Below are 24,361 nucleotides of genomic sequence, written 5' to 3'. Positions count from 1 at the left end.
GTGACGGCGAGAAGGGCGTGAAAAGGGATTTGCGCCCCCTCACCCCGCGCGTTGGTGTGCAAATTGTGTGCGCGAGTTCCGTCGCCCAGCCAGAAGCTAACGGCGCCACCTTGCCACCCCACCCTTGCACCACCCCACTAAACACACGCACACGTGGGCATGTGTATGGTTCATTGTCACAAAGATGGCTAAGACAGTGGCGAGAAGGAAAAAAAAAAGGAGAGGGAAGGGGCGGTACATTACTGCTGTTCTTCGGTGGTTCCGCACACGCACACTCCACCACTCCCTCCACCCCTTCTCGTGCCGCTCCTCGCATAGCATTTTTTGCTTTTTCTTATTCTTTTTTGTTGTCTTCTTGCGTTTCCTGCCTTATCGCTTACGTCTCCTCCTCCTTAGCTCGCCATGTTTCTCTCCGTCATCGACTGCTCGGCGCGCACGCGCGCGTCTTTGTGCGCATCTGTGTGAGTTTCGTTTAACGAGTGTGCTGCCTCGCGTGCACGCGGCGCCAAAGGCATGAGGAAGAGGCCCGGGAGAAGATGGGTCCTCGTCGGTCGTTTGAATCATTGCCTGCTCGCACGCTCGTTCTTGTTGTCTTCTCGTCTTGACACCTGCTCTGCTGCGTGTGTGTTGGGGGAGGGGAAGGGGGGTATTCATCTGTCCTCTTCTCGCTGCTCCCCATCGCTTGCACAGGTGGAGGTATCGAGGGGATACCCATCCAGTGCCGATGTGCGTCGGCATCGCTTCTCCTCGAGGCAGCAACGACACCAACCATACAAGGAGGAGGAGGGAAGTCACGTGGTGGCGCATATTGCCCCCATCATTGATGTCGTGGGCTTTACTCTCTTCCCTCATTTCTTTCGTGCGCACACATACATACACGCGCACAGATCGAGGTAGATAGATGCGTCCTCACGACGCGCCCCCTCCCCGTAAGCGAGTACATGAGGGAGGGCCGTTATGACACGTTCCTCTCTGCTGCATCTCTCTTTCTATCTGTGTGTATGAGCGTGCGTGTCTCCGGGTGCGTCTAAACCCCTTGCGCGCGCGCAAGCTCTGACTCTCCCTCCCCTCCTCCACTTCCTTTTCCCATTTTTCGTCTGATACCGTTGCATTCGCCTTTTATTTGAATAACAGCCACACTCTTGTCTGTGGCTCTTCTCCGTATCCCTCGCGTTCTCGTGTATGTGTGTGTGTGTGTGGATATCTAATAGTCGTGTTTCTCTCCTGTCTGTCGGTGCGTGCTTGTCGCTGCTGCCGCCGCTGCCGCTGGGTGTGTGATAATTTTTTTTTTCGAACCGCTTGCGTGCTTAGGGGCGCAGGCGGGCGGCTGTGCAGCCCGCGGCGGAAGGTTAAGAAAGCACCACCGGCAAGTACAGAGAGAGGAGATAACAATGAACAACACACTCTTCTTATGTCACCACCACCATCACACCCTCCCTTCCAGTGACGCACACGCACAGATACCGTCTTCCACCCTCTCCTTACCTCCCCATTCCATCCCCCCCCCTGCTCTTCGCCTCCTTTGCTTGTTGTTTCGCTACATTGTTTCCTTCTCTCTGTCTGCGTGTCGGAGTCTTACGGCGCAGCTCTTCCGCAGCGTCTCCCTCCCACCCTCCCTCCTCTCTTTCTTTTTCGCGTGTCAGCGTGCGTGTCTGTCTGTGTGGGTGCGTGCACGTATGCATTTTTCTGTTTTAGGTTCTATACGGGTAACTCATCTCCCCTCCCCTCCCCGTCCGCCTCAAACGACAGGCGAAGTGCTTACGCGCGCCCACGCGAGAGAGCCATCTCGGATGGCTGAGTTGTGGCTTTTGTATGCGTCCTTCTTGTGTGTGCGTGTGTGTGTGTGTGGATATTTGATATATTTGGCTTATGTAGATGGGCTCTGTTTGTGCCTGTCTGTTTCTTCTCCCTCTTCTTCTGCAGTGCTCGAGTTCGCGCGACCCTCTTCCTCTTTCTCGTTGTCTTTCTCGTCCTCTACGGTGGTGCCGCCCTGACCATCATGTGCTCCTTCTGTCCATTGGCTGCGTATCGGCCATGTGCGTCCAAGGACGTGCAGCGTGCCATCATTTTCTTCGCCATTACCTTCCATCTCTCAATCTCGATTTCTTCGCTTACCTTTACTGTTCGCGCTGCCCTTTCTCGTATCGCGCTCTCTCACGTCGCGCCTATCAGGTGCGCTGCACTGGCGCACAGCGCGCCGCCTTCCATACGCCCCCACCCGTTTCTTTTGCTCCCCAGCGGGCTTGAACCGCTCGAAAAAAAAAAGAAGGAACACAGCGCGAGAAAGATGGCAGGCAGCGATGGTAGTGGTGGTGATCGGTTGGTCGGATGGTCGGACGCTTCTGTCGTGAACAGCAAGACGACAACAGCGGCAGTTGGCCCCTGGCGAGAGGGGCGGGAGGAACCTCCCTGGATGTTTGTGCACGTCTGGGTCATACTGGCACACAAAACAAAAAGGCATATACGCATCACGGCTGTCCCTGTGTGTGTGTGTGTGTGATGCCAAGCGTCACGGCACACAAGTCCTGAACTCCGGGGGCCACGGCGTCCCCATGTGAGCCGCTTCAGCGAGGCGCGCAAGCGAACTCCTATGCACAGCGAGCGCCCACACGCATGCGCGTAGCGGTGGCCAGTGTGGCCAGGCTCAGGGTGATGCATGTTTCCGCCTTGAACCTTTCTCTTCACATCAACCCATCGTCTCTCCCTCAACGGCTCATCTTTTTGTTTTTGTTTTCTATTTTTTGGACGGAGGGGATCGTTGTCGCCTGGGCGCACGAAAACATCATCGCCCTGCTCGGAATCGCCGCTTTCTCTCTCCGTTTTCTGTGTGCCTCCTGATATCAGGAAGGGGAGGACCTGCACGAGCGCGCATCCCCCTGCTCCCCGCACGGTCTGTTCTGCACCGGTATTCAAGAGCCATTCGCCCGCATCCACGTGCGCGCTAAAGCGCTCGCTGCTGCGAGAAGGCGGACCGGGTGGCCGCTTCACTGCCTTGAAAAGGTGTGTCCGCTCCTCGGGCGTGAGATGGTTCTTCTCGTTCCCTCGTTCTCCAGTGCCGCTTGTTTACGTGTCTTGTTCCTTTTGTGTGGCGAGGAGGTCGTTGCTCCCTCTGGATCATCGCGTCGGCGGTTCTTTCCACTTTTTTGCTTACGTTTCCATCCCTTAGACTCAACTGTGCGGTGTGCCTTCCACACATTCATATACACCTGTACCTCTCTGCCTCTTAGAGCTGCTTTCTTCTTTGTTTTACTCTCTGTCTCTGGTGGTGTTTGTACGTCTGCGCGCACTCATACGTCATCACGCTCATCCGCCCTTCCCCTCCCCTCCTTCAGGGTTTTTGCCGTTGTTGACGGGAGAGTCTCGTTTCGCCGCCATCCCGTCCCATCCCCTCCCGCCCGGCCCCCATTACCAGCAGAGACCTCTTCTGTAAACTAGAGCCCACCCCCCCTCTCCCACAAACACTCACACCTACGGCCCTGCACGCGGCTTACTGCGTGACCGCGTTGATGGAAAACCGCAAGCTGAAGCGCTATGATTCAGCCCCGCTGCCAAGTGGCTCCTCCTCGGCGGCCAAGGCGGCAGCGGCGCAAGCTTCGAATATTCCTCGTCCTCACGCGGCGCAGCTCGGATCCCCGTGTACACCACCCAGTGCACCACAGCCAAGCCATGCCGCTGCGTCTGCGCCAGAGCGGTCCGCGTCGTACGAGAAGCAACTCGAGCACTACTACAAGTGCATGGAAGAGGACAATGAGACCCTCGTGAAGTTCTACGAGGCGCACACCTCCGACATTGCGGCGCTACGGGTCTTGACGCAGGAGCGCAAGTACAAGGACATCGTCTTCGCAGCCATGGAAGCAAAGACGGCTTCGACGGACGCCTTCTTGAAGGAACTCATAGACCTCACCGGCACTGGCCGCGGCTTACGCGTCCGCAGGGACGCGAATAGTGTGAAATGTTCTGCGGCAAAGTCGTCAGCTGCGCTGACGTCAGCGCCTGTCGTCACGATGGATGAGGTGCGCGACGCTGTGCAGAGGCAGCGGCACGCTCTCGAGGCGGCGCGGCGGAACGAAGAGAAGCAGACGCTGGTGATCCGGGCATTAGAGGAAGAAGTTGCGTCGTTGAAGCTCAAGGGCAGGTCCACCTCGGCGCGCTCGCTGGCGCAGAAGCGCGGGTCGACGAAACCGGATGACGTCACCGCCGACGAGGACTGCTGTCTGCCTGGCACGGCGAAGGAGCTGCGTGATGCGCAGCGCAGGATTCGCGGGCTGGAGCGTCAGCTAAGCAGCGCCATGTGTGATGCCAAGGATGCTGCGGCTGCCGTGGCAAGCCTGCAGCAGCAGTGCACGGTTCACCTGCAGTCGCTGCAGTGCCGCGACGGCGAACTCACCGCAATGCGGAGCGTTCTGGACTCCAAGGAACAGCTGATCACGGCGCTCGAAGAAGAGGTTCGCAAGCAACGGAGTGCCGCAGAGGCGCAGCAGAAGCAACAGCAGCGCACATCGCAGCCCGGCGCCCCCTACGCTCGCACCAACTCCGCGCCCGCCGCAACTCACCACAACCGCAGCGGTGACGAGGCGAGCAGTGACCGCCTTATCGTGACTCACCACTACCGCCTGTTCGGCGGGCAGACCTTCGTGGACGGCAACAGCTTCTCGCCGAAATCCTTCAAGGACGCCTTCCTGCGCTCCGTCTCCACGCTGCTGCAAGTTCCATATGGCTACCTCACGAGTGTCGAGGTGCGCACCCACTCTGAGGCGGTCAGCGTGGAGTTCGACGTCCGCCACTCAGCGCGCATCAAAGAAGACGAGATCGACTTCTTCCTGCTCAGCCACGACTACCCGGAGCTGACTAGGTTTCTGGACAAGGCGAAGGCCGAGCTGGCGACTCGAAAGCCACTCGACCGCAACGCCGTGCGTGTGAAGGAGCTGGAGGCGGCACTGGCGGAGAGGGCGGACGAGGTGGACCACCTGCGCCGCACCATCCGCTCTCTCGAAGCCTCGCTCGACCGCCGCGACTCCGACCGCGCGGTGCTGGACACAGATGTGGACGCCGCACTGCGCGAGACCGAAATGACTGTGAAGGAGGTGTACGAGGCGCTGCAGGCGACGCAGCAGGAGGCGCAGGGGTTGCAGAAGGCGCTCACCACGCAGTCCGCGCAGCTGCGCCTGTCGGAGCGGGCGAAGGCGGCCGCGACGGCCGCAGCGGAGAAGCTCAAGACGGAGCTGGCGACCCTTCAGGAACAGCTCGCCACAGCGCAAGCATCCGTCGAGCAGGCGCGGGAAGAAGCAGCGCAGAAGGCACTGCAGCGCCACACGGATGAGAAGGCGGAGCTGCTGATGAGTACTTTCCGCCTCGACGTGGCGCTGCCCACTGCCTTGGCACAGCGCACTGCGAATCGCTTGCTGGAAGAAGCGCAGCAGGCTCGCGTGCTGCAAGCGCTACTTCTCTGCCATGCCGCACGGACTGCCGGGGCCGTGCCGGTGGCGGTCAAGAAGTGCTCGTTAGGCGACGGCGCGACGACGATGGCGGCCGCCGTGGCGCTGGCCTTCTACGCGAGCAAAAAGAACGCCGAAGCTGTCGAGGCGGAGATCGCCAAAAAGCTTAGCGAAGACTCCGGCAGCGCGGTTCTCGAATATTTGCGAATGTGCAGCGATTCATGCAAGCGGGAGGCCGCGATCTTGGCGGACGCGCAGCGAGCCGTCAGCGAGGCAGAGCAGCGCGCTGCAGCCGCCATCGCCGCCATGCAAGGCGAGACGCAGCAGGCGCAGAACACGCAGCGTGCTGTAACGGCAAGGCAGCTGCAGGAGATTCACGCGCGATTGAGCAGCGTGCTGCCGGGCGGCTCTGCGGAAGCAAAAAGCGTCTTAGAACGCATTGAGCAGCTCGTGTCGCGCCTGACCGAGGCTGAGTCGACGGCGCGCTGCCTCGAGGAGGAGAGCCGCCGTGCAACACAGCGCTTGGTGGAGGCGCAGCAGGAGCGCGAACAGTTGCAGCAGACGCTGAGTGACCTGACGGCACGCTGCACTGAGATGCAAGTCGCCAAGGAGCAGCTCGCCGTACGTGCGGCCAGAGCAGAAAGCCAGCTTCGCAATCAGCAGCTGAGCGCAGGGGAGTCGGAAGGCGTTCTAGTCAAAAAGGTGAAGCTCCTCGAGGAGGCCCTGCGCGCAAAGACAGCAGCCGCAGACTTCGAGAAAGATCGCATGTTGGAGGAGCACAGGGCGGCGGCGACACTGGCGGAGGGTCAGCTGGCGGAGGTTGAGGAGGCGCTGGCCATCAAGGAGGCGGCACTAGCGCAGCTGCAGTCGAAGACCGCGTCTCCTGGCTCCGGTGCCGCAGCCAGTGCGTCCACCGAGGAGGCCGCGCTGCGTGAGGCGCTGCGGCTCGCAAAGCAAGAGCGCGCAGCTCTGGCGCGCCAGGTGAGGGAGATGGACACGGACATGAACGACTTGTCGAACATCCAAGCCTCCATGCAGCGCGAGCTTGAAGTGGCGCAGCAGGAGCTGCGAGCCAAGAAACACGACTTCGATCTTCTGGTGAAGCAGCTGATCCGGATGGAGGAAAGGGAGAAGAAGTGGGCCTCCGAACATTCCGCCTCACCGAAGAAACAAGACGAAGACGCCGAGCTTGACGACGTGGCCCGGGAGTCCCTCGTCGTCTTGACAAACAGCAACGCGACCCTCCAGCAGTGCCTGCACCGCCTGCACTCCGCCCTCACCTCCATGGGAATGGAGGTGAGCCTCGCGTCGAGCAACGCCGCTGATAGCGCGGGTACCGTGGCGGGGGCGGCACACGGACGTGGCGGCGAAAGGGACAGCGGCAGAGTCGGTGATGAGATCACTGGAGTGCGACGCAGCGGGCATCGCAAGAGCGCCCTCGGAGCCACAGTCTCACGCGCCGCCATCGATCACCAGAAGTTGTCGGCGCAAGTAGCAGACTTGCTGCTGCCGGTGCTAGAGGTGCTGAAGATCTCCGCGTCGTCGAGGACCGCGAGCGGCGGCTGTCGCCCTCGCGGGGCCGCCGCTGCAGCGGCGACGGCGCCAGCTGACGCAGCAACGACGCACTTGGCAGTAGCCACGCAGAGGCGAATTGTGAAGCATTCACCGAGCAGTGCACCGTTATTTCGCACGGCGTCCACCCCGGCGGCGATCGGAGCTGAAAACATTGGCCATCCCTTCAATGGTAGCTTCACCATTGTGCGGGACGCCGCCATCGCCTCGAACGGCAACACACCGAAGCGAGGCGCGGCAAGCGATGCGGCAGTGAGCGCGGCGGTCACCGGATCAGGTGGAAAGGCGTCCATGGTAGACGAGGCGCCGCGCCTGGACTTCCACCGACAGGCGAGCCTGCGCACCTACATCCGTAGCAACACGGCCACCTCAGCGCCCATGAACGCCGGTGGTACTGCATTGCCGCCAGCTTCTGCAGCTGCCGCTGCCGCTGCTACGACCGACAGCTCTGCATCGTCCGGCGCTAGCGTCAACAGCAGCGGAGCCGCCACTCGAGTCAGCGGAGATGAGCGAAAAGAGGAGAAGGGCAAGGAACGCCTGCCACGCGGTGCGAGCGGCGGCGGGGGAGCAGCAGCTGCGGGTGGCGCCTCCGACAACGCATCGCTGGCGAGCGCGCAGGTCAGTACGCGCCGCAATGCGGCACCGACGGCCATCGCTAAGGCGAACCTGCTGCGCCGCATGAACACTACTGCCACTACCACTACCAGCGGTGGGCGGGGTAGTGGCTCAGCTATGGGGACCAGCCTTGGGCGCACAGCATGTGGCTATCGCCGTGTGCCGACGGTGACAGACTCGAGTGGATCCTCCGCGTCTCTGACGAGGCGAGCCCGTCCCACGCACATGTGACACGAATGCGCAGCGTGTTCAAAGTCGTTTTGAAGCAGAGAGCGAAACGCCGTGGTTAGATTCTGTGAGCATCCTCTACCTCTCTCTCTCCAGCCCCCCCCCCACCCTACTCTTCACCACCACCATCGTCTCAACCCTCAGGGGATCTTGCATGTGGGTAAGATTGTGTGTGTCTGCCTCTCTGTCTGTGCTCAGCCTGTGCCGACTCGCCGGTCTCCCCTGCTCTCTTCTTTTGTCGTCTGACGTGGATACTTTCTTCGTAGATCTCGCATCGACGTCCTCGCCGCCCTCCCTTCCTTTTCCTTCTGCATGTGTGTGTGTGTGTGTGTGTTGCCGCGTGCAACGGCCTGGGGAGACAAGGCGGTGTAGAGAGCGGAGAAAAGGGCAAGAGGGGGAGAGGCTGGCCGCGCACGCGGCCGCGGCGACGCGTTGCCTTTTTCTTAACCTTGTGTGCATGTCCCCCACTCTCTTTGTACTCGTGCGCTCGTCTTCGTGTGCTCCCATGAAAATGGAAACCGAAGCACCGCTCATGCAAACAGCACCGACACACGCACGCGGCGTCGCCGCCTGCGTGTTTCGAGGTGAAGAGGGGTGTCTTGCGTGTTGCAGACGTTCCTGCGACAGCGAACCCTTCAGATCCTCATCAGCGTGGTTCGGTGCAGCTGTCACCCTTACAGGAAAGGATCGGCACCCTCCACTATGAGTGTGCCGCCGCTCCCCCCACCCGCCCACCCTCATCTCTATCTCCGTCCTTCTCGTTCCGCCTCCACACACACACACGCGCGCCTGTCACGAAACTGGGCCACCTCAACGCTCCCATCGGCATGAGGTGTCTTTATCTGTGCCGCCCATCTACTTTCTCTTTGCCGCTGCTGCTTCTTGATTTTCCGCCTCTCTTCCTCCCCCCCCCCTACCCACTCAACTGCCTCATCGTCAGAATACGCGTACCCTCCTTCTCCCCTCCGATCCCACTTCTTGTACAAACGAGGCGCACGCAAACAGCCACGTATACATCGTATAGACCGCCATCACCACAGCACCACAGAAGTCGCCGCTTTCCCACGCCGCATTATCTTCCTTCTACTTTTTTCGACTCCGTATACAACCTTCACCACCACCACCAACCTTTTTACTGGCGTGCGAGCAAGTACGCACGCCTACCTCCATAGACATAATCGGTCATCTCCGCTCACCCGCCCGTTCTCTTCCTCTGTGTGTGTGCGTGTGTGGCTCCCACCATCTGTTCATCTGCCCACAGCCCCGATCAGCCTCTCAGCCACCCTTGGTTATTCGCCCCTCCCCCGTTACCGTCGCACACGCGTGCATCCACCCATACATACGCGAGCCCACCCCTCCCCTTCTTTTCCTTGTCCACACGTCGCCATCACTCGATACAAGGTTACACGCACGCACACGAAACTGTTGCGATGATGTTCCGCGGTCGTATAGAGCTCATTATCGGCCCGATGTTCGCCGGCAAGACAACGGAGCTAATGCGCCGCGTCAAACGCGAGATCCACGCCCGTCGCAGCTGCTTCGTTATCAAGTACTCCAAGGACACCCGCTACGATGAGCACAACGTTGCCTCACACGACCAGCTGATGCTGCGGGCGCAGGCGGCCGTCTCGCAGCTGACGGAGGTGCGGGACACGTGGAAGCGGTTCGACGTGCTGGCGATTGACGAGGGTCAGTTCTTTTCTGACCTGGTGAATTTTTGCAACACCGCCGCCGACGCGGGCAAGGTAGTCATGGTGTCGGCCCTCGACGGCGATTACCGGCGTAAGCCGTTTGGGCAGATCTGCGAGCTCGTCCCGTACTGCGAGGCGGTGGATAAGCTGACGGCGGTGTGCATGATGTGCCACGAGCAGCCGGCCTGCTTTACTCGGCGCACCGTGAACGTGGAGCAGCAGGAGCTCATTGGTGGCGCAGACATGTACATTGCGACCTGCCGCGAGTGCTACTCGAAGCAGCAGCTGCCCTCGATCGAGGAAATGCGGACGCAGCAGATGGCAATCAAGGAGGTGGAGAAGCGCTACCTCGGCATGTCAGACAAGAGGGCAACCGCCGGTCCCCAGACACCCGAGAAACCGGCTGGTGGCTGGGGCACTAAGACCGGGGTCGCAACGCTCCCCACGATGGCAACCGAGGGAGCGGCCTCGTCTGGGGCGTCGGCCGGTATGAAGTCGGGCCGAGACCTATGCGAGGTGCAGACCTTCACCACCGAGGCGCCCAAGTACCAGCGTGTGGAACCCGCGTGCACGGCCTCGGCTGCATCCTCAGAGTGACCTAGAGACGCAAGCCTCTTGCGCGAAAAGCATCGAAATTGAAAACTGGCCCACTCGGTGATGAGGGGCCGCACCCGTCTGGGGTGTCACTGAGAAGGAAAGCGAAACTACTGGTCGAGCGGCCGCTGCTTCTGCCTGAACCCTCCTCCCTTGTCCACGTCATGTCAGACGACAACTCTGCAGCTGCGACGAGACGTGGACACGCCGAGATGCGTAGCCGAGGAAGGGGGAGGAAGAGTGGGATGCGAAAGTAGAACCCAGGGAGAGCGACAAGGGGTTGCGGCAGCGTCGAGCCAATGGACAGGGCTAGGCTGCACTTTTTCTGCCACCCTCGTCGTCGTTTTGTTCGTCGTTGTGGTTTTTACCGCCGTCCTCGTACGATAGTGCTGTTGAGAAGTACAGGAGAGTAGCGAGATACACCTCGTTGAGGAAAGGGCGAGGAGGAGGGGCGCACGTGACTGGAATGTGGGTCTTTGTCTGTGCACTGCCCCCTCTCCTGTGCGGAAGGTTCAATCTTGTTGAGACAACTGCCTCGTTTCCATCGGCGATCTCTGCACTGTGCTTTTCTTTGCGTGGGTGTGATGGTTTTTTTTTTTTTGGAACCAACAGAAAAGGTCGCCTCCTGTTGCCGCGCTGCCGACACGGAACCCTCCCTTCATGTCTCGTTCTCCCTCACGCACATGCACGCACATGCACGCGCGCGCACCCGGGAAACACTCTCCTCCGCTTCGGCTCTGTCACAGAGACGGTGCGCTTGCTCTGTTCGCTATCGGTCCTCTCGCGCGCACGACAACCTAACAGGCGGGCGAGCGATCGAATGGGAGATGTGGATGGCGTGCGACAACAGGGGGGGAAGGGGAAGGTAGGGAGCGATCTGTGGCTGCAGCAGCAGCAGATGTGGCAGCGGCTTCTCTTGTGTCTCGGTCTCTTGCAGTGCGATGACGCCGCGCTGCGCACCTCGAAAAGAAGAGGAGGGCTGCAAGGCGACGCCTGCGCACGCGTCTGTACGTTGGTGTTCGCGCATGCCTCATCTCTTCGCTCACGGGCAAATGATGTGCTGGCGCAGTCTGTGCGAAGGAGGAGGACGTCGTTCTCGGCACCTCGCGTTGCTCAATCCACTCTCTGACGTCAAGGGCAGCTGCAGAGCGTCGGCACCACAGCGCAAGTAAAAGGCAATGAAGACACCGCGGGACGAGAAAGGCGGTAGCTCCCTCGTATGTGATGCCTTGATCACGGGCGTCTCTATGTTTAGAAAGCCGTATATGGGCCAGGGAAGGCAAACCATTTTGGTTTCTTGCGAATGGCCCACCGCTGTGGGCATGCGTGTCGTAGGGGGAGAGGGGGGGAGGGCAGGGCTCCGGGCGCTGAGCGCTGAGCGCTGGTGCCTCTTCGTCCCTCTCTCACTCTCTATCTCTTCACGCTAGTGCAGTGCAAGCCTCGAGTGGGCGTTTGCGCACATGCGAGATGAGGCGCTCATAAAGCTCATAAATGGTGAGGATGAGTGTTCCCCCACGTTAGCTCAGAGACCACGGCTGCAGTCTGCGTATCGCCGTACGCCAGCATCTTCAGACGCAACCAGCGCCCTCCATCTCTCCCTGTGACCCTGTGGTCACCCCCTCCCTCCCCCCGCCGTCGATTCTTTTTTTACCTCCGCTGCTCCCCGCCACCCACCACCGAACAACAAAGAATGCGGGCTCGTCTTCGCCTGTGTGTCGCGAGACAACTGTGAGTCGCCGCGACAACCCCTCAGCCACCTCGACCCCTGGCTTTCCTCTGCATGTCGCTCATCGGCGGTGCCAGCCACGCGCGGCTCACCGCCGTGCGTCCTCTGCTAGTGAACGTCTGCCGCGCACCTTCAGGGGTGTCGGCCTGTGTCACCTTTTGCATCTTCGCACCTCATCATTGGCAGCATCGCGCGTTTCGGTCGGTACCCACGACCGCATGTCTGCTGGAAACCAAAAAAAAGCGTGTGTCGAGGGCGACGAAGCAGAAACCTACCAAGGCTACTTCGGCAGCCCTGCCGTTCTACAAGTCCCACTCGGTGCGGCCCGTCGCCGCCACCACCTCAAAAGAAGGAGGCGCGGCACCACCGGCAGCTGCGTCCTCCTCCACAACAGCTTCGACAGCCTCGTCGTTACCGGACGCCAACATAGCCGCCCTAGCGCCAGTGCCAGCACCGTCTCCACCTGCTGCTGCTCACGACGCAGAACGGCCGCGCCGTTCCTACGCCCCGACGAGTGCGGCCATCAGCGAACAGCTTGCCTCCCTACGGCGCGAGCTGCTTGAAACGCGACTGCAGCTGGCCAAGGCAGAGGAGACCTACTCGGGGCTCTACGAGGGCGTGCTCGCACGACTTGCCGAGACAGACCGAGCGGCCCACCTCACCGCGTCAAGTCTCCGCTACACAGGCATGGCGCTGCGAGCCGCGCACGACAACCTAGAGGTGGAGCTACGGCGTCTTCTCACGATAGGTCTGACGGCGGAGGAGGTGGACGCAGCAGCCATCGAGGCGGGTGCGCGACAATACGTGCGGCAGAACATCGGCTACCACACCGAGCACGTTGCGGCGGAGCCGCCGGCCGTTCCGGATATGGCAAGGGTGATGGAGAAGAACGAGCACAGAGCGGCGATGAGTAATTTCGGAAAGCTACCGCAGTGAGCACGGACAGCAGCGATCCGGCGGCGGCCCGAGAGCTCACTGGGGTCTTCCTCTTTTCGTCGTCGTCCTCATACCGGAAGTCCCGGCGGAGGTGGTGGCAAGCACTGCTGCGTCGCGGAGCGCTCGCATTTCTTTCGCTTTCTCTGGTATTTCGCCGTTGAGTGAGGGTATGCATGTGTGTGTGTGCGCGCATGCAGGTGTGGTGGACATGTACGCGGAAGTCCAGCACAGAAAGGGAAGCACGTTTAAAAAAAAAGAACGATGCTTGCAACCGTGTGAATAGCTTGAGGGAGGAGGAGAGCGCTGTGGGTGCAGGCTCCCTCCCCCCTCCCTCGCCTCTTCGCCCTTTCTCTTTCGGTTCGTTGTCCGTGTCTCTCTGGGTTGATGATGGCACGTGCACACACACACACACGCACACACAAGCGCGCGGTGGCCTGATTCGCGTCTTTGTGCCGAAGCATGCGTGTAAACGCTCGAGCAAGCACAGGAAGAAACAAGAAGACGAGGGAGGTCCAAGAGGTGGTGAACGGCGGTCACTCGGTGAGACACACCGAAGCCATTCAGAGAGCTTAAAAAAAAACACACAGAAAGCAGCGGACGGCTTCCTCCGGCACGGTTTGGCTCACGCTCGAGTATGCGCAGGCAGGCATCACCTTCGGCTGTCCCTCTCCCCACGCCCCATGATGAGCGCCGTATCAAAGGGCAAAAACAAGGCGAAACGCCAAGTGCATCGAACAAGAGAGGGGCATGATTGCGGTTGAGGCTCTGGTTGTTTACTTGTGTTTCGGAGACGCCCACGCCCATGCACACGCACACTGCTGTTGGAGGAGGGCGGTACCTCCCCAACGCCCTCGGGAGTGGTGGAGAACCCTTTGAAGGCGCGTGTCTGCATATTCGTGTGCGGCAATACCCGCCACGAACGTGGCTCTGCACACACGCCGCACCTGGGTATGCTTGTGTATGTGTGTGTGTGTGTACAAGGGCGTTCCACTCCTTTGTCGACCCCACAGCACCTTCCTCCTCGTCCCTGGCCCGCCTCTCTTCGCGTTCCTGTCCTCCTTCGCCAGGGACGGAGTGCAACGCAGCTAGCGCTCGCCTATCCCATCGCCACCCCCACACGCATAGACAACGATATTAGATACACGACCATAGACTACCTGCCGTCGTTCAGGTCCCTCTTCCCTGTGCCTTCTGCGCCCCCACACACACGCACACACACGTGCGCGCCCCCCCCCTCTTCATCAGTGCCGGCGCAGCATCAGCTCTGGTTCACAGTCAAACCTCGCGTCTTTCCGTTCTGTTCCTCTTCGCGGCTCACCCCTGCCTCAGCAAGAGCACCACCCTCAGCCCCACCCCCACCCCTCTGCCACCATGGCGGCTGTTGCGATGCGCGCGCCAAAGCCGAAGATGACGATGAGCGCCGTCCAGGGCAGGATCTCCGTCTTTGCCGAGGATGGCGAGCGGATTGGTCAGTGGGGCGGCACCGAGTGCTTCCTCTCTCGCCAAAGCGGTCTCGGGCCCTGCCTCGTCGTTCGCTCCAGCCGGCACAAGAAGCACGAGGGCACCTTCTTCCAGCTAGTGCGGTTGCAGCGGGTCGTGTCGACGGGCGTGGCACAAGGACGACTGACGGTGATGGTGCCGCATGAGAAGCGGCAGTGCAGCGTGTTCATCGACACGACCGAGGACTTGGATGAGCTGCGCATGATGGCCGGAGTGCTGCAGGACAAGGCGCGGTGGAAGGACATGGAGCGCAACGTGGCGAGCAGAAGCCGCAAGGATCTGCAGCGTGGCGGAAAAGGGGGCGGTGGTGATCGAGGCAGCCGCGGGTTGCGGGACCCCGGTCTTGCGCAGCTGTCGGGCAGCTGCGTGGACAACGATGATGACTACGACACTTCCGGCGAGGAGACGAGCAAGTCTCATCACGACAACGGCACCGCCGCCGTCAGCGCAGCACAGGAGGACCCATTCGCTGCGCACTCAATGGTGGAATCGCCTACGCCCATGACGTCGTCGCAGTCTTCCGTGCCACAGAGGAGCACGATGGTAGCTGGCGGCAGCAGCAGCCGTAGCAGCGGCCCTACCACGTCACTGACGGCGGCCCAGCAGCAGCGGTTGAACTGGACGAGTGAGCAGCAACGCGCGGTCCAGCTTGTGCGCGCCGGCCACAACGTCTTTGTGAGCGGTGCTGCTGGGACGGGCAAGACGGAATGGCTGCTGCACGTCTTGCAGCACGTCCTACCTCGCACGCGGCAGCACCGTGGTGCGAAGGGTAAGGCCGATCTGGGGGCTGAAGACGAGGAGCAGGAACACGCGGTGGAGACTGGGCGAGTTGCAGTGACTGCCGCCACCGGCATCGCCGCTCGACTCATCGGCGGCAAAACGGTGCACGCCTTCTCTGGCATCGGCCGCGGCGAGGGCGACCCAGACGCGATCCTGCAGCGCGTGCAGAGCAAGCCAGACGTCGTGCGGGCGTGGCAGCGGTGCGAGGTGCTCGTCATTGACGAGATCAGCATGCTCTCCTCGCACACATTCGCCCTGCTCGACCGCGTCGCACGCGTGCTGCGAGCTCCGCTGGCGCCCCCCGCCTCCTCCTCGCAGCGGCGACAGAGAACGAGCAACGCGGCACTGCCATTTGGTGGTATTCAGCTGCTGGTGGTTGGCGACTTTCTGCAACTGCCGCCGGTGTCGCGTGGCGCTGGCGAGGAGGTGCAGCCCGCCTTCATGGCTGCTGTGTGGCGTGCCTGTGCTTTTCAGCAACTTGTCTTCACGAAGGACTACCGTCATGCCGAGGACCCACGCTTCGCCGAGTGCTGCGCGGCGGTGCGGCGAGGCGAATGCACGCTGCTGGTGCGGCAGGTGCTCGAGGCGTGTTTGGGACGCAAACTGGAGGAACGCTTCGGCGTCGAGGCCACCACTTTGCTCGCGCGCCGCAACGACGTGGACCGCTACAACGCACAGCGGCTGCAGCAACTGGAGTCGATGCAGTTCCAGCGCTACGCCTCCGAGGACTATGCCGCCGTCCCTGGCACCGACATCGATGCCGAGGTTTCGCTGCCCTCTGTGCTAACCTTGAAGGTGGGTGCGCAGGTGGTGCTTCTCGCATCCCTGCCGAACGAGCCGAGCCTGGCCAACGGCGACCTTGGTCTCGTTGGGGGCTTCGTCGCACAGGCGCATGGTCCCGCGTTGCCGCTCGTCCGTTTCTCCACCGGCGTAGAAGCTGTCGTGCCCGCCATCACGATGGAGGTGCATGGGCGAGACGGCCGCCTCAGCCTATCCAGGCGTCAAGTGCCGCTGCAGCTGGCCTGGGCGCTGACGGTGCACCGAGTTCAGGGCATGACGCTGCCCATGGTCCGCCTGGCACTGGACAAGTCATTCTTCGAGGTGGGGCAGGCGTACGTGGCGCTGTCGCGAGTGCGCAAAGCAGAGGACCTGAGCTTGACAGCGCTGGACCTGGACGTCGTCGCCGCGTGCGTGTCGGCGGAGGCGCGAGACTTCTACGGTCTGGGCACGGTCACGTCGGCGCCGTCCTCGCAGCCTGTCACAACCAGGACTGGCAGCTCCCCTCCTCTCGAGTCGGCGCTGTCGCGGGAAAGAGATACCGCGTGCGCGAAGGGGTCACTACTCACCGACGGCGTCTTTGGCAGCGGTGTGCCTTTTAGCCTGGCGGATATCGAGGGTGGTGGCAGCCGTGTTACTGCCACCCGGAAGCGGGCCAAAACGGAGGAGGGGTAGTCTCTCCTCACGTCAAGCGCGTGGCACACGTGGCTGTGAGTGGGGAGAGGGGGAGGGGGTTCGGAGAGAGGTGCACGCACGCGCGTATGCCATCGCCCCGCAGCGGCGGCTCGGCAATGTGGCGGAGCAAGAGTGAATGCCTAGCCATATACGCATATGCAGATGCTAGCATAGAAAGAGAGACGTGCAGGCTGCCCATGTTATGGATACGAGCCCTTTCCAAGCCGTAGCAGAGAGAGGGAAGGCACAGCGGGTCTCCTCAAGCGCATGCACACGCGTGCGGCCGTACTCGAGCCCATGCGCAGACGCCGACAAAGGAAGAAAGCATCCGCCAAAAGAAAAAACACGAGAACACATGAGAGAGGAATGTGCCCCCCCCCCTCCCTTCTCTCTCTCTCTCTCGCTCTGTGATGGGTTGTGCGCGCATGCTGTCGGATGACGCGGCTGCACACGTTGCTGGAGAGGAGAGGGGTGAGGAGCCGGAGACACGACACAAAGCTGCCCACGCCCGCATCATGTGAACTGCGACGGGTCACGTAGCGGAGTACGCATCTGTATCGCCCCCGTATAGTGACTGGTATGTATGTATGTCATTTCCTTCTCCGTACGCTCCGCTGCCACCCCCGCCCCGTGCACATCGACCCACCCCCACCACCACGCACACGCACGCACGTGATTTCCGCGTCGCGGCACATCATATTCACTGGACTCTGTAGCGCAGCGCTTTTTTGTGCACTTTCTTCTTCCGCCCTTTCTTTGACGCCCCCCCCTCCTCAACTCGAGGTGTGTGTGTGTGTGTGTGCGCGCGCGCTCGTCTACAAGTGCCTCTCGGCGTCCTCTGTTCCCCTGCCTCTGCCGCTCCGTCCTCGTGCTAGTGTCGTGTGCTGAGTCATGCCGCAGGACAAGCGCCTGATTGTCACCAAGGCGGTTCTGTATAAACTGCAGCGCATCTGTGCAAAGGACGGGAACGGTGGCAGCAGCAGCAGCGGTGGCGCGGACGAGGAAGGCATCTATCTCGAGTTCATCCTGCCCCCCGTCATCACCGCGCAGTGCCCGCGGCTGGTGTGTGAACACCGTTTCCACTTGCCGCATCGCGTGTACGCCGCCAATGGGCGGACCACGTGCCTGATCGTTCCCAAGGTCATCTCGCACGACTGCGGCAAGATCAACAAGCGGCACGGCTACTACGACGCGGTGGTGACGGCCGAAGCAATCTGCAAGCGCGGCGACGCCGAGGCAACAAAGAGGGCACTCCGCGTCGCGGCCACGTTCAGCCATTTTGTGGTGGATGCCCGCATACAGTCGAAGCTGCCGCACGCCATCACGGACGCGGTGAAGGCTAGTTTGCCGTCATCGGCTGCGGCTGCCAATGCGGCGCCGAGCTCGGCAGTGCGCTGCCCACGCAAGATGATCACGCCGCTAGACGGCCTCGGCGAGCGCGAGACGCTTGGCTTCCGTCTCTCACAAGGCACCACCGCAGGGCTGGTGGAGTTGCATAAGCAGGGTCAGCTGCTCTTCCGCGTCGGCCATGGCGTCATGACGGCCGGTGCAGTGTGCGAGAACGCGAAGACGTTCGTCGTCTCACTCAAGAAGGAGTTTCCGACGGTGTGGAGGTATATTCAGGAGTTCTCGCTGGTGTCCAACCGGACAGAGCGTATCCGCTTCATGGAGGTGCACATAGCCAAGTGAGAGGAGGCGACAAGGGCAGCTCCGTGGAGGACAGGGATCGGGGAGGATCCAGCTTTGGCGGGTACGCGGAGGGAAAGGGGTGGCGTAGAGTCGGATGCAGTTTTACTTGCGATGCGCTCTTGGACCTCCTTGCTGCCCACCCTACTCCCACCCACCTCAACCGCACATATCCATCTTGTGTCCCTCTCACGCCAAGGCAATCCCGGTGGGAGCGGGTCGATAAGGCGGACCCATTTCGCAGCGGACGCGCCGCATCGGTACACTGCGTGAGGGGGCAGGGGGCGAGATGTCGCGTTGATGAGGCTACTGAATTGGGAGGCAACACATGGCATGGTATCACCTCTGCTTTGTCCTACTCTCGGTCACTTCTCTTGTTCGCCACTAGGCTGACCCCTCCGCTGCCAGGAACAAGCAGGACGTTCTACGCAGCCTTTGGCCGCCCCCTCACCATCAGCCCTCACCCCTCGCCCGTATTTCTCGGTGTAGACGCCCAGGGAGTACGTCATGTCCGTTGCGTGTGTGTGTGTGTGTGTGTGTGCTTGTTCGTGAGCGTCCGTTGGATGATCGCTCTGTTGTTTTCTCGCGCGTCTTTTTTTATTTTCGGGTGGGTGAGTTCGGGAGTCGTAATGACGTCACTAACGAACGACCTAAGACTGCCGCTTTCCCTTCAGTGGCCTTCTGTGATGTCGCTGCACGGCTCTGCTTTCCTTCCGCCGCTCACCTCCCCTCACCCTTTTAGGTGGTGAAGTCGGTCGTCCTCCGTCGGGTTCGGAAACGATGCATGATGTTGCCTCAGCATGGGATGTGTCTCGGATCCACCACGTTGCTCTCTTTCCTCCTCCTCCTCCTCTCACGACATGGCTCGCTTACCGCTCTGTGACACTCTCGGCCCTCCACCCCTCTCTCCCTGACACACACACACACACGCACACGCACGCACACGCAGAGTAAGTGCTGTCGCCACGTGCACCGCAGCTCGTTGAGGCTTTCGCTTTGGTGCGCCGTGTTCTGTTTTCCCTCCCTCTCCCCCCTCCCCGCTCTCCCACCTCCTCGTCGATCTCTCTTGACGCCTCCTTCGGTGTCCTCTCCTGCTTTGCTTTACGTACGTGCTCTGTACAGCGCAGCGGCGGCGCTACAACGACGCAAGCACGCAAGAGGGTGCAGGCGCGTCCCCGTCGAAGCAAACGCCTCGCGAGACGCGGAAACCCCAACCACCTGAACCTGTATACACCTATGTGTACCCACGCAAGCATGGCGCTTGTGGCTGCTGTAGCGCTGGTGTTGGTGCTACCGGTCAGCAGGGCGCGCCCCGTGGGGATGAGATCGATGTCAGCGTACACGGAAGCGCAGCAGCTCCATACGCGCAAGTTTCTGGATGGGTTTCTGCAGTCGATGCCAAATCTCCACAGCATCTGGGCCGGTGACAACTTCTGCGCCTGGAAAGGAGTGACGTGTCTCCGCGACGGGGTGTCCATCAGCGCCACCAACTGGGCCCAGCTGGCTGTCTCCCCCGGCCGTCTGCCGGAGGTGTCGAGCGCCGACTTTGATGTGTCGCAGGTGTTTGTCACCTCCATCAGTGTGCGCGCAAACGGGCGGAACTTGTCAGGGACGCTGCCAGCCAGCTGGGGCTTGCTGCGAAATCTGCGCAAGGTGCGATTGGAGAGTAACAACCTCAGCGGCAGCCTCCCGCCTGAGTGGAGCGGCCTGCGCAGTTTGAGGGAGCTCTACCTAAGCAACAACAATCTCACCGGCACCCTTCCGGCGTCGTGGGGAGAGAGCATGAAGAGCCTCGCCATCTTGAACCTCAATCGCAACGCCCTGGCTGGTACGCTGCCGCCGGAGTGGGGACGCATGAGGTCGATGCAGACCTTGGTGTTGGAAAGCAACCGGCTCAGTGGCACACTGCCTGCGGATTGGCGATTTATGCGAGCTGCCTCGACGCTGATGATAGGCAGGAACGACCTCAGCGGCACCCTCCCACACGAATGGGCGGAGATGTCAATGATGGAGTGGATGGACCTGCACTCGAACCGCCTCACCGGCTGGTTGCCTGCGGCTTGGGCGACGATGACCTTCCTGAATACCCTGCTGCTTTTCGACAACAGCTTCACCGGTACTCTGCCTGCGGAATGGGCGCGCCTGGAATTCCTGGAGGAACTACGTATGCAGGACAACGTACTCGTCGGCACCCTGCCTGCGTCGTGGAGTGCCATGGAGTTCATGCAAGTGCTGGACATCTCCGAGAACACACTGAGCGGCACGCTACCGGTGTTGTGGAGCTCGATGCAGTCTCTCGACACGCTGAGCATCCGCGGCAACCAGCTAAGTGGCTCTCTCCCGATTGAGTGGAGGACACTGCCGAATATTATGTATCTCCACCTGGAGGGCAACGCTCTCTGCGGCTGCCTTCCGCTTAACTGGACAAGCCGTTACGTCGCCGTCACAGTCGACGAGGCGGTCATGAGTGTCAACTGTGCCATAGAGAACGCGTGTAACGACGTAAATATCGACTCTATCAGCGACAAGATCTCCAGCAGTTGCAGTTCCTCGACGGGCCCAAACGGGGCCGTCGACGGTAGCGATGCTACCTTCAGCTCGTGGGATGCGTCGGCGTCTTCCGCCTCTAATGACCCCTTGAGCCACAGCACCGGCGGCGCCTCCTCTTGATTGAATACATGCGACCTGCACCACTGCCAGCGACGCGGCCGCGGCGATCCGACGTTGTGCACGCAGTGCGATGACCGCTCTGCCCTCGCAGCTGGCTACACCCATCAATCGTCGAGCCCAAGGCTGCGCTTATGTTAAGAGAGCGTGCACACACACACGGGGTGGGGGAAAAGGTTTGGTAGTCGCACCGCTACACAAGCGCGGATGTGCCGGGAGTGGCGTCGTCGGCTAGTGCCAGCGTCCTTTTCGAAATATGGTACAGCCCGAACGACTTGTGTGCTCTTATTTATTATGATTAGGTCGTTTCCGTTTTTTTTTCTCTCTCTCCCCCCTCTCCGTGTTGCTTAGTGTAACAGCGGGTGGCAGAGAGGCGTTGCTCGCTCTTCACCACGGTGTGTGTGTGTGTATAAATTAGTGCGCAGGTGCCGCGTTCAACGCCTGCCGCTCCCCATGAGCTCTTCATTCCTCTCTCTCTTTCCCTCCCAATCTCCCCCCCCCTCCCTCTGCATCCGCTGTGTAAATGTATGCATTGGCCTATGTGCTTCAGAGAGCATGTGTACGTGCGTATCCCTCGTACTCTTCTGCATCCTCTCCAGCATTTCTGTTTGTTTTTTGCTCGGTCAGCTCGGAGAAGAATCTTCACCATGGCAAACGGCCTGCCACACATACACACATACACGCTCACCGGTCACCGCCCCCCCCACCCCACCCCACCCCAACCCCTTCGCCTTTTGTCTTTTCCCTGTATGTACAAATCTGGGTAGTCTCTCTCCCCCCCCCCTTTCTTTTGTTTTCGCCTCTCTATGCTTTTATCTGTGTGTCCACATCGTTGATCGTAGACTCCCTTGCTCGTGTTCGTTCTTTCTCTCCCTCTTCCCTGCGCTCCCTATCTTTTTGGTGTGGGTGTGTGTGTGTGTGGGTGTGGGTGTGGGTGGGTAGGTGTGTCCTCATCTGCTTTTCTTTGTTCCTCTTCGCTTACAGTTATGCTTTTTTATTTGCGCTCGACCCTCCCCCTCCTGCATTGTTCTCTCTCGTATGTGTTTTCGCTTCGTGCTTGCCATCTTGAACGCTTCTCCTCTTGTTTTTCTTTCACTTTCCTTCTGCACACACCGGCACACAGGCACGCACGCATACGCAGCCTCTTCTCTCCGTGCGTGTCACTGCACGGCAGAGGAGACGCTTTCATTCGGTTTCAGGTCCTCCCTCACCGTGTCTTTGCGTGCCCCTTCCCTTTCGTGTCTGTGCGTGCGTGCCTGTGTGCTGGTGTGTGGTTGTCCTCTTCGTCCCCATTCTCCTTTTAGCGGTGTCGCAGTTGTTGCCATTCCTCACGAATGAGTCCCCCGTTCCTCCGCGCCATTTCCTTGGGTCACACACACCCACACACATACCCCTCCCCCTGCTTATCATTTTTTTTTCGTATTGTTGCTCGCTTTCCTCGTCGGTGCTGGCTCGTTTGGTCAAACCCTTGCGTGTTTAGATCTTCCCAGCATCTATAACCCTCTTCTCCTCTCATTCTGTGTTCAGGCTACACGGCTTGGATAGACGCTTGCTCCCCCCCCCTCTCACCGACGCACCCACGTGCGTCTCTCCCATACGCTTGCCCTCTCTCTTTTTCGCTTCATATGCTAACTTTTTTTTCGTTGATTATTTTATTTTTTGTTGTTGTTGCCTTCCCGGCGATGTGTGCATTGCTGTGTGTGTGCGTGTGTGCATCGCCACAGCAGTGCCCTTCTCGTTCTCTATGAAGACTTCATCAGCCACGCGTCATCGATCTACATGTTTCCGAGATATGTGCATGCGTACGTCGTGCGGTTATGAGTGCTTCTGTGAATGCGCGTCTGGCATGAGGAACCCACGTGTACATATGTATATATATATATATAAAGCAAAGACCACACCTTCGCAAGAGAGGCGAGAGACACGTGAGCAATTTCGAGTGTGCATGACCGCCGTACCACGACGCCATGTGCATTATGCAGTCTTCGAGGAAGCCGAGAAAGGCGGAAGGCGGGGCAATGTCACCCTCCCACCTCCCTCCCCCCCTTCTCTGCTGCGCCGCGGACGTTACACCAAGCAACACACTCGGGTCGCTCAATCGACCCGGACTCAGGCCCTGCAAGTCGTACAATCCCTCTCACAAAAGCACACACGCATGCATCTGTGTTCATTCCCCCTTCCCCTTTTCTCTCCTCATCCATTCCCCTCTCCATGCTTTGTCGTCGCTGTACCCCGTGTGTGGTCTGCCCCCTGCGCAACGATACATCTCGACGGTGCACCCCGTGTCTCCTTGCCTGTTCCCCCCCCCACGTAATGGTCAACCAAAGAAAAAGGGGAGCCACACACGCAACAAATACTCACAAACACAAGCAGCGGTGTATCTGTGGTCCCCCTCCCCCCCCCGAGCCACCCTCCCTCAAACCTCCCAACCCGACCCGACCCACCCCACTCACTCCTTCGTTTCTTTCTTGTTACCATCACCCCCTCATTTCCTTTTGGTACTGTCCATCCGCGTGTAGGTGCGTGCATTTGTGTGTGTGTGTGTGGTCTTCAAGTCGACCATCTCACGAACTCGCACCAAACTTCACCGCTCTTCCCCTCCCTCTCTCTTGTCCCCATTTTCCCTCCTTCCCTTCTTCAAACACGCACGCGCGCGCGTGCAAGAACCGCATAAAAGAAGAAAGAAACGTCTGCAAGCAAAGGCCCTTCCCGATTTCTCTTTTTTTATTGTTTCTCTGTCCCGCTCGCACACACACTAACTATCGCTGTGCTTGTGCTCACCACGAGTTTGTGGGCGATCTGTAGCTGGTTAGCAACTGGTAGCATCACGACAAGCAGCAGGAGCAGCGGCAAACTTTCCCTCGTTCCCCTTTCTCTCTCGCGCTCTCCGCCACCTTCGTTTTTTTTTTTGCAAATCTTCGATACTATTCTGGGAGTTGTTTGCTTCTCTGTGTGTGTGTGTGTGTGTGTCTTCTTCCTACGCCAGTGATACTCGCGTGCGCGCTGTGCCTCGGTTCCACTCTGTCTTCTCTGTCGTCTGTACGTGCGCGTGCATGGTTCTTCCGTGTATGTATATACGTATATATACATATACATACCTGCATGTATTGATCGGGGGTAGCGCGTACGTGGGTACCCGCTCGTGTCTCGTTTTTTTGTTGTTTTTCCGCCATCGCTGGTATGGGGGAGGCGGACTTTGGTCATTGTCGCTTGCCTGTTGATTTTGATTGATTGTGATTGGTACCTTCTTTTTTCTCTTGCGTCGGATTGCTTTCTCTCTCTCGTCTACGTGTGCGTATGTGTGTGTGTGTGTGTGTGTGTTTGTGTATTTATCTACCCCGCGCATTCCAACACTTGAGAGCGGGGCATCACCGCCGCCCCACCCCCTGAAGCGGAGCGCATCACTATCACAGAATTTGAAGAAGCGCACACACACGCACCTTCCTCCCTCCTCCCTTCCCTCCTTCGGTGTCTCTTCC

General features: G+C 60.1%; 6 protein-coding genes across 6 annotated transcripts; all 6 read left to right on the top strand.

The window, feature by feature from the left end:
• Positions 1 to 3,734: 3,734 nt before the first annotated feature.
• LDBPK_211460 (hypothetical protein, conserved) lies at positions 3,735 to 7,853 on the top strand (the record flags this gene model as incomplete). Its single annotated transcript, XM_003860615.1, has 1 exon — positions 3,735 to 7,853. One exon carries the CDS (start codon positions 3,735 to 3,737, stop codon positions 7,851 to 7,853), a length of 4,119 nt encoding a protein of 1,372 aa, XP_003860663.1.
• Positions 7,854 to 9,283: 1,430 nt separating this feature from the next.
• On the top strand, positions 9,284 to 10,138 carry LDBPK_211450 (thymidine kinase, putative; the record flags this gene model as incomplete). The annotated part of the gene is made up of 1 exon (XM_003860614.1): positions 9,284 to 10,138. One exon carries the CDS (start codon positions 9,284 to 9,286, stop codon positions 10,136 to 10,138), a length of 855 nt encoding a protein of 284 aa, XP_003860662.1.
• Positions 10,139 to 11,915: 1,777 nt separating this feature from the next.
• LDBPK_211440 (hypothetical protein, conserved) lies at positions 11,916 to 12,797 on the top strand (the record flags this gene model as incomplete). Its single annotated transcript, XM_003860613.1, has 1 exon — positions 11,916 to 12,797. One exon carries the CDS (start codon positions 11,916 to 11,918, stop codon positions 12,795 to 12,797), a length of 882 nt encoding a protein of 293 aa, XP_003860661.1.
• A 1,371-nt stretch (positions 12,798 to 14,168) lies between these two features.
• LDBPK_211430 (PIF1 helicase-like protein, putative) lies at positions 14,169 to 16,529 on the top strand (the record flags this gene model as incomplete). The annotated part of the gene is made up of 1 exon (XM_003860612.1): positions 14,169 to 16,529. One exon carries the CDS (start codon positions 14,169 to 14,171, stop codon positions 16,527 to 16,529), a length of 2,361 nt encoding a protein of 786 aa, XP_003860660.1.
• Positions 16,530 to 17,420: 891 nt separating this feature from the next.
• Positions 17,421 to 18,218, top strand: LDBPK_211420 (hypothetical protein, conserved; the record flags this gene model as incomplete). The annotated part of the gene is made up of 1 exon (XM_003860611.1): positions 17,421 to 18,218. The coding sequence occupies one exon, from the start codon at positions 17,421 to 17,423 to the stop codon at positions 18,216 to 18,218; it is 798 nt and encodes a 265-aa protein (XP_003860659.1).
• Positions 18,219 to 19,451: 1,233 nt separating this feature from the next.
• Positions 19,452 to 20,885, top strand: LDBPK_211410 (surface antigen-like protein; the record flags this gene model as incomplete). Its single annotated transcript, XM_003860610.1, has 1 exon — positions 19,452 to 20,885. The coding sequence occupies one exon, from the start codon at positions 19,452 to 19,454 to the stop codon at positions 20,883 to 20,885; it is 1,434 nt and encodes a 477-aa protein (XP_003860658.1).
• Between the last annotated feature and the right edge of the window lie 3,476 nt (positions 20,886 to 24,361).

This window comes from Leishmania donovani, chromosome 21 (genome assembly GCF_000227135.1).
Source record: "Leishmania donovani BPK282A1 complete genome, chromosome 21".
In the NCBI taxonomy this organism is placed as follows: Eukaryota; Euglenozoa; class Kinetoplastea; order Trypanosomatida; family Trypanosomatidae; genus Leishmania; species Leishmania donovani.
Note: the sequence above shows the minus strand (reverse complement) of the source record. Positions and strands in the feature narration are given on the sequence as shown.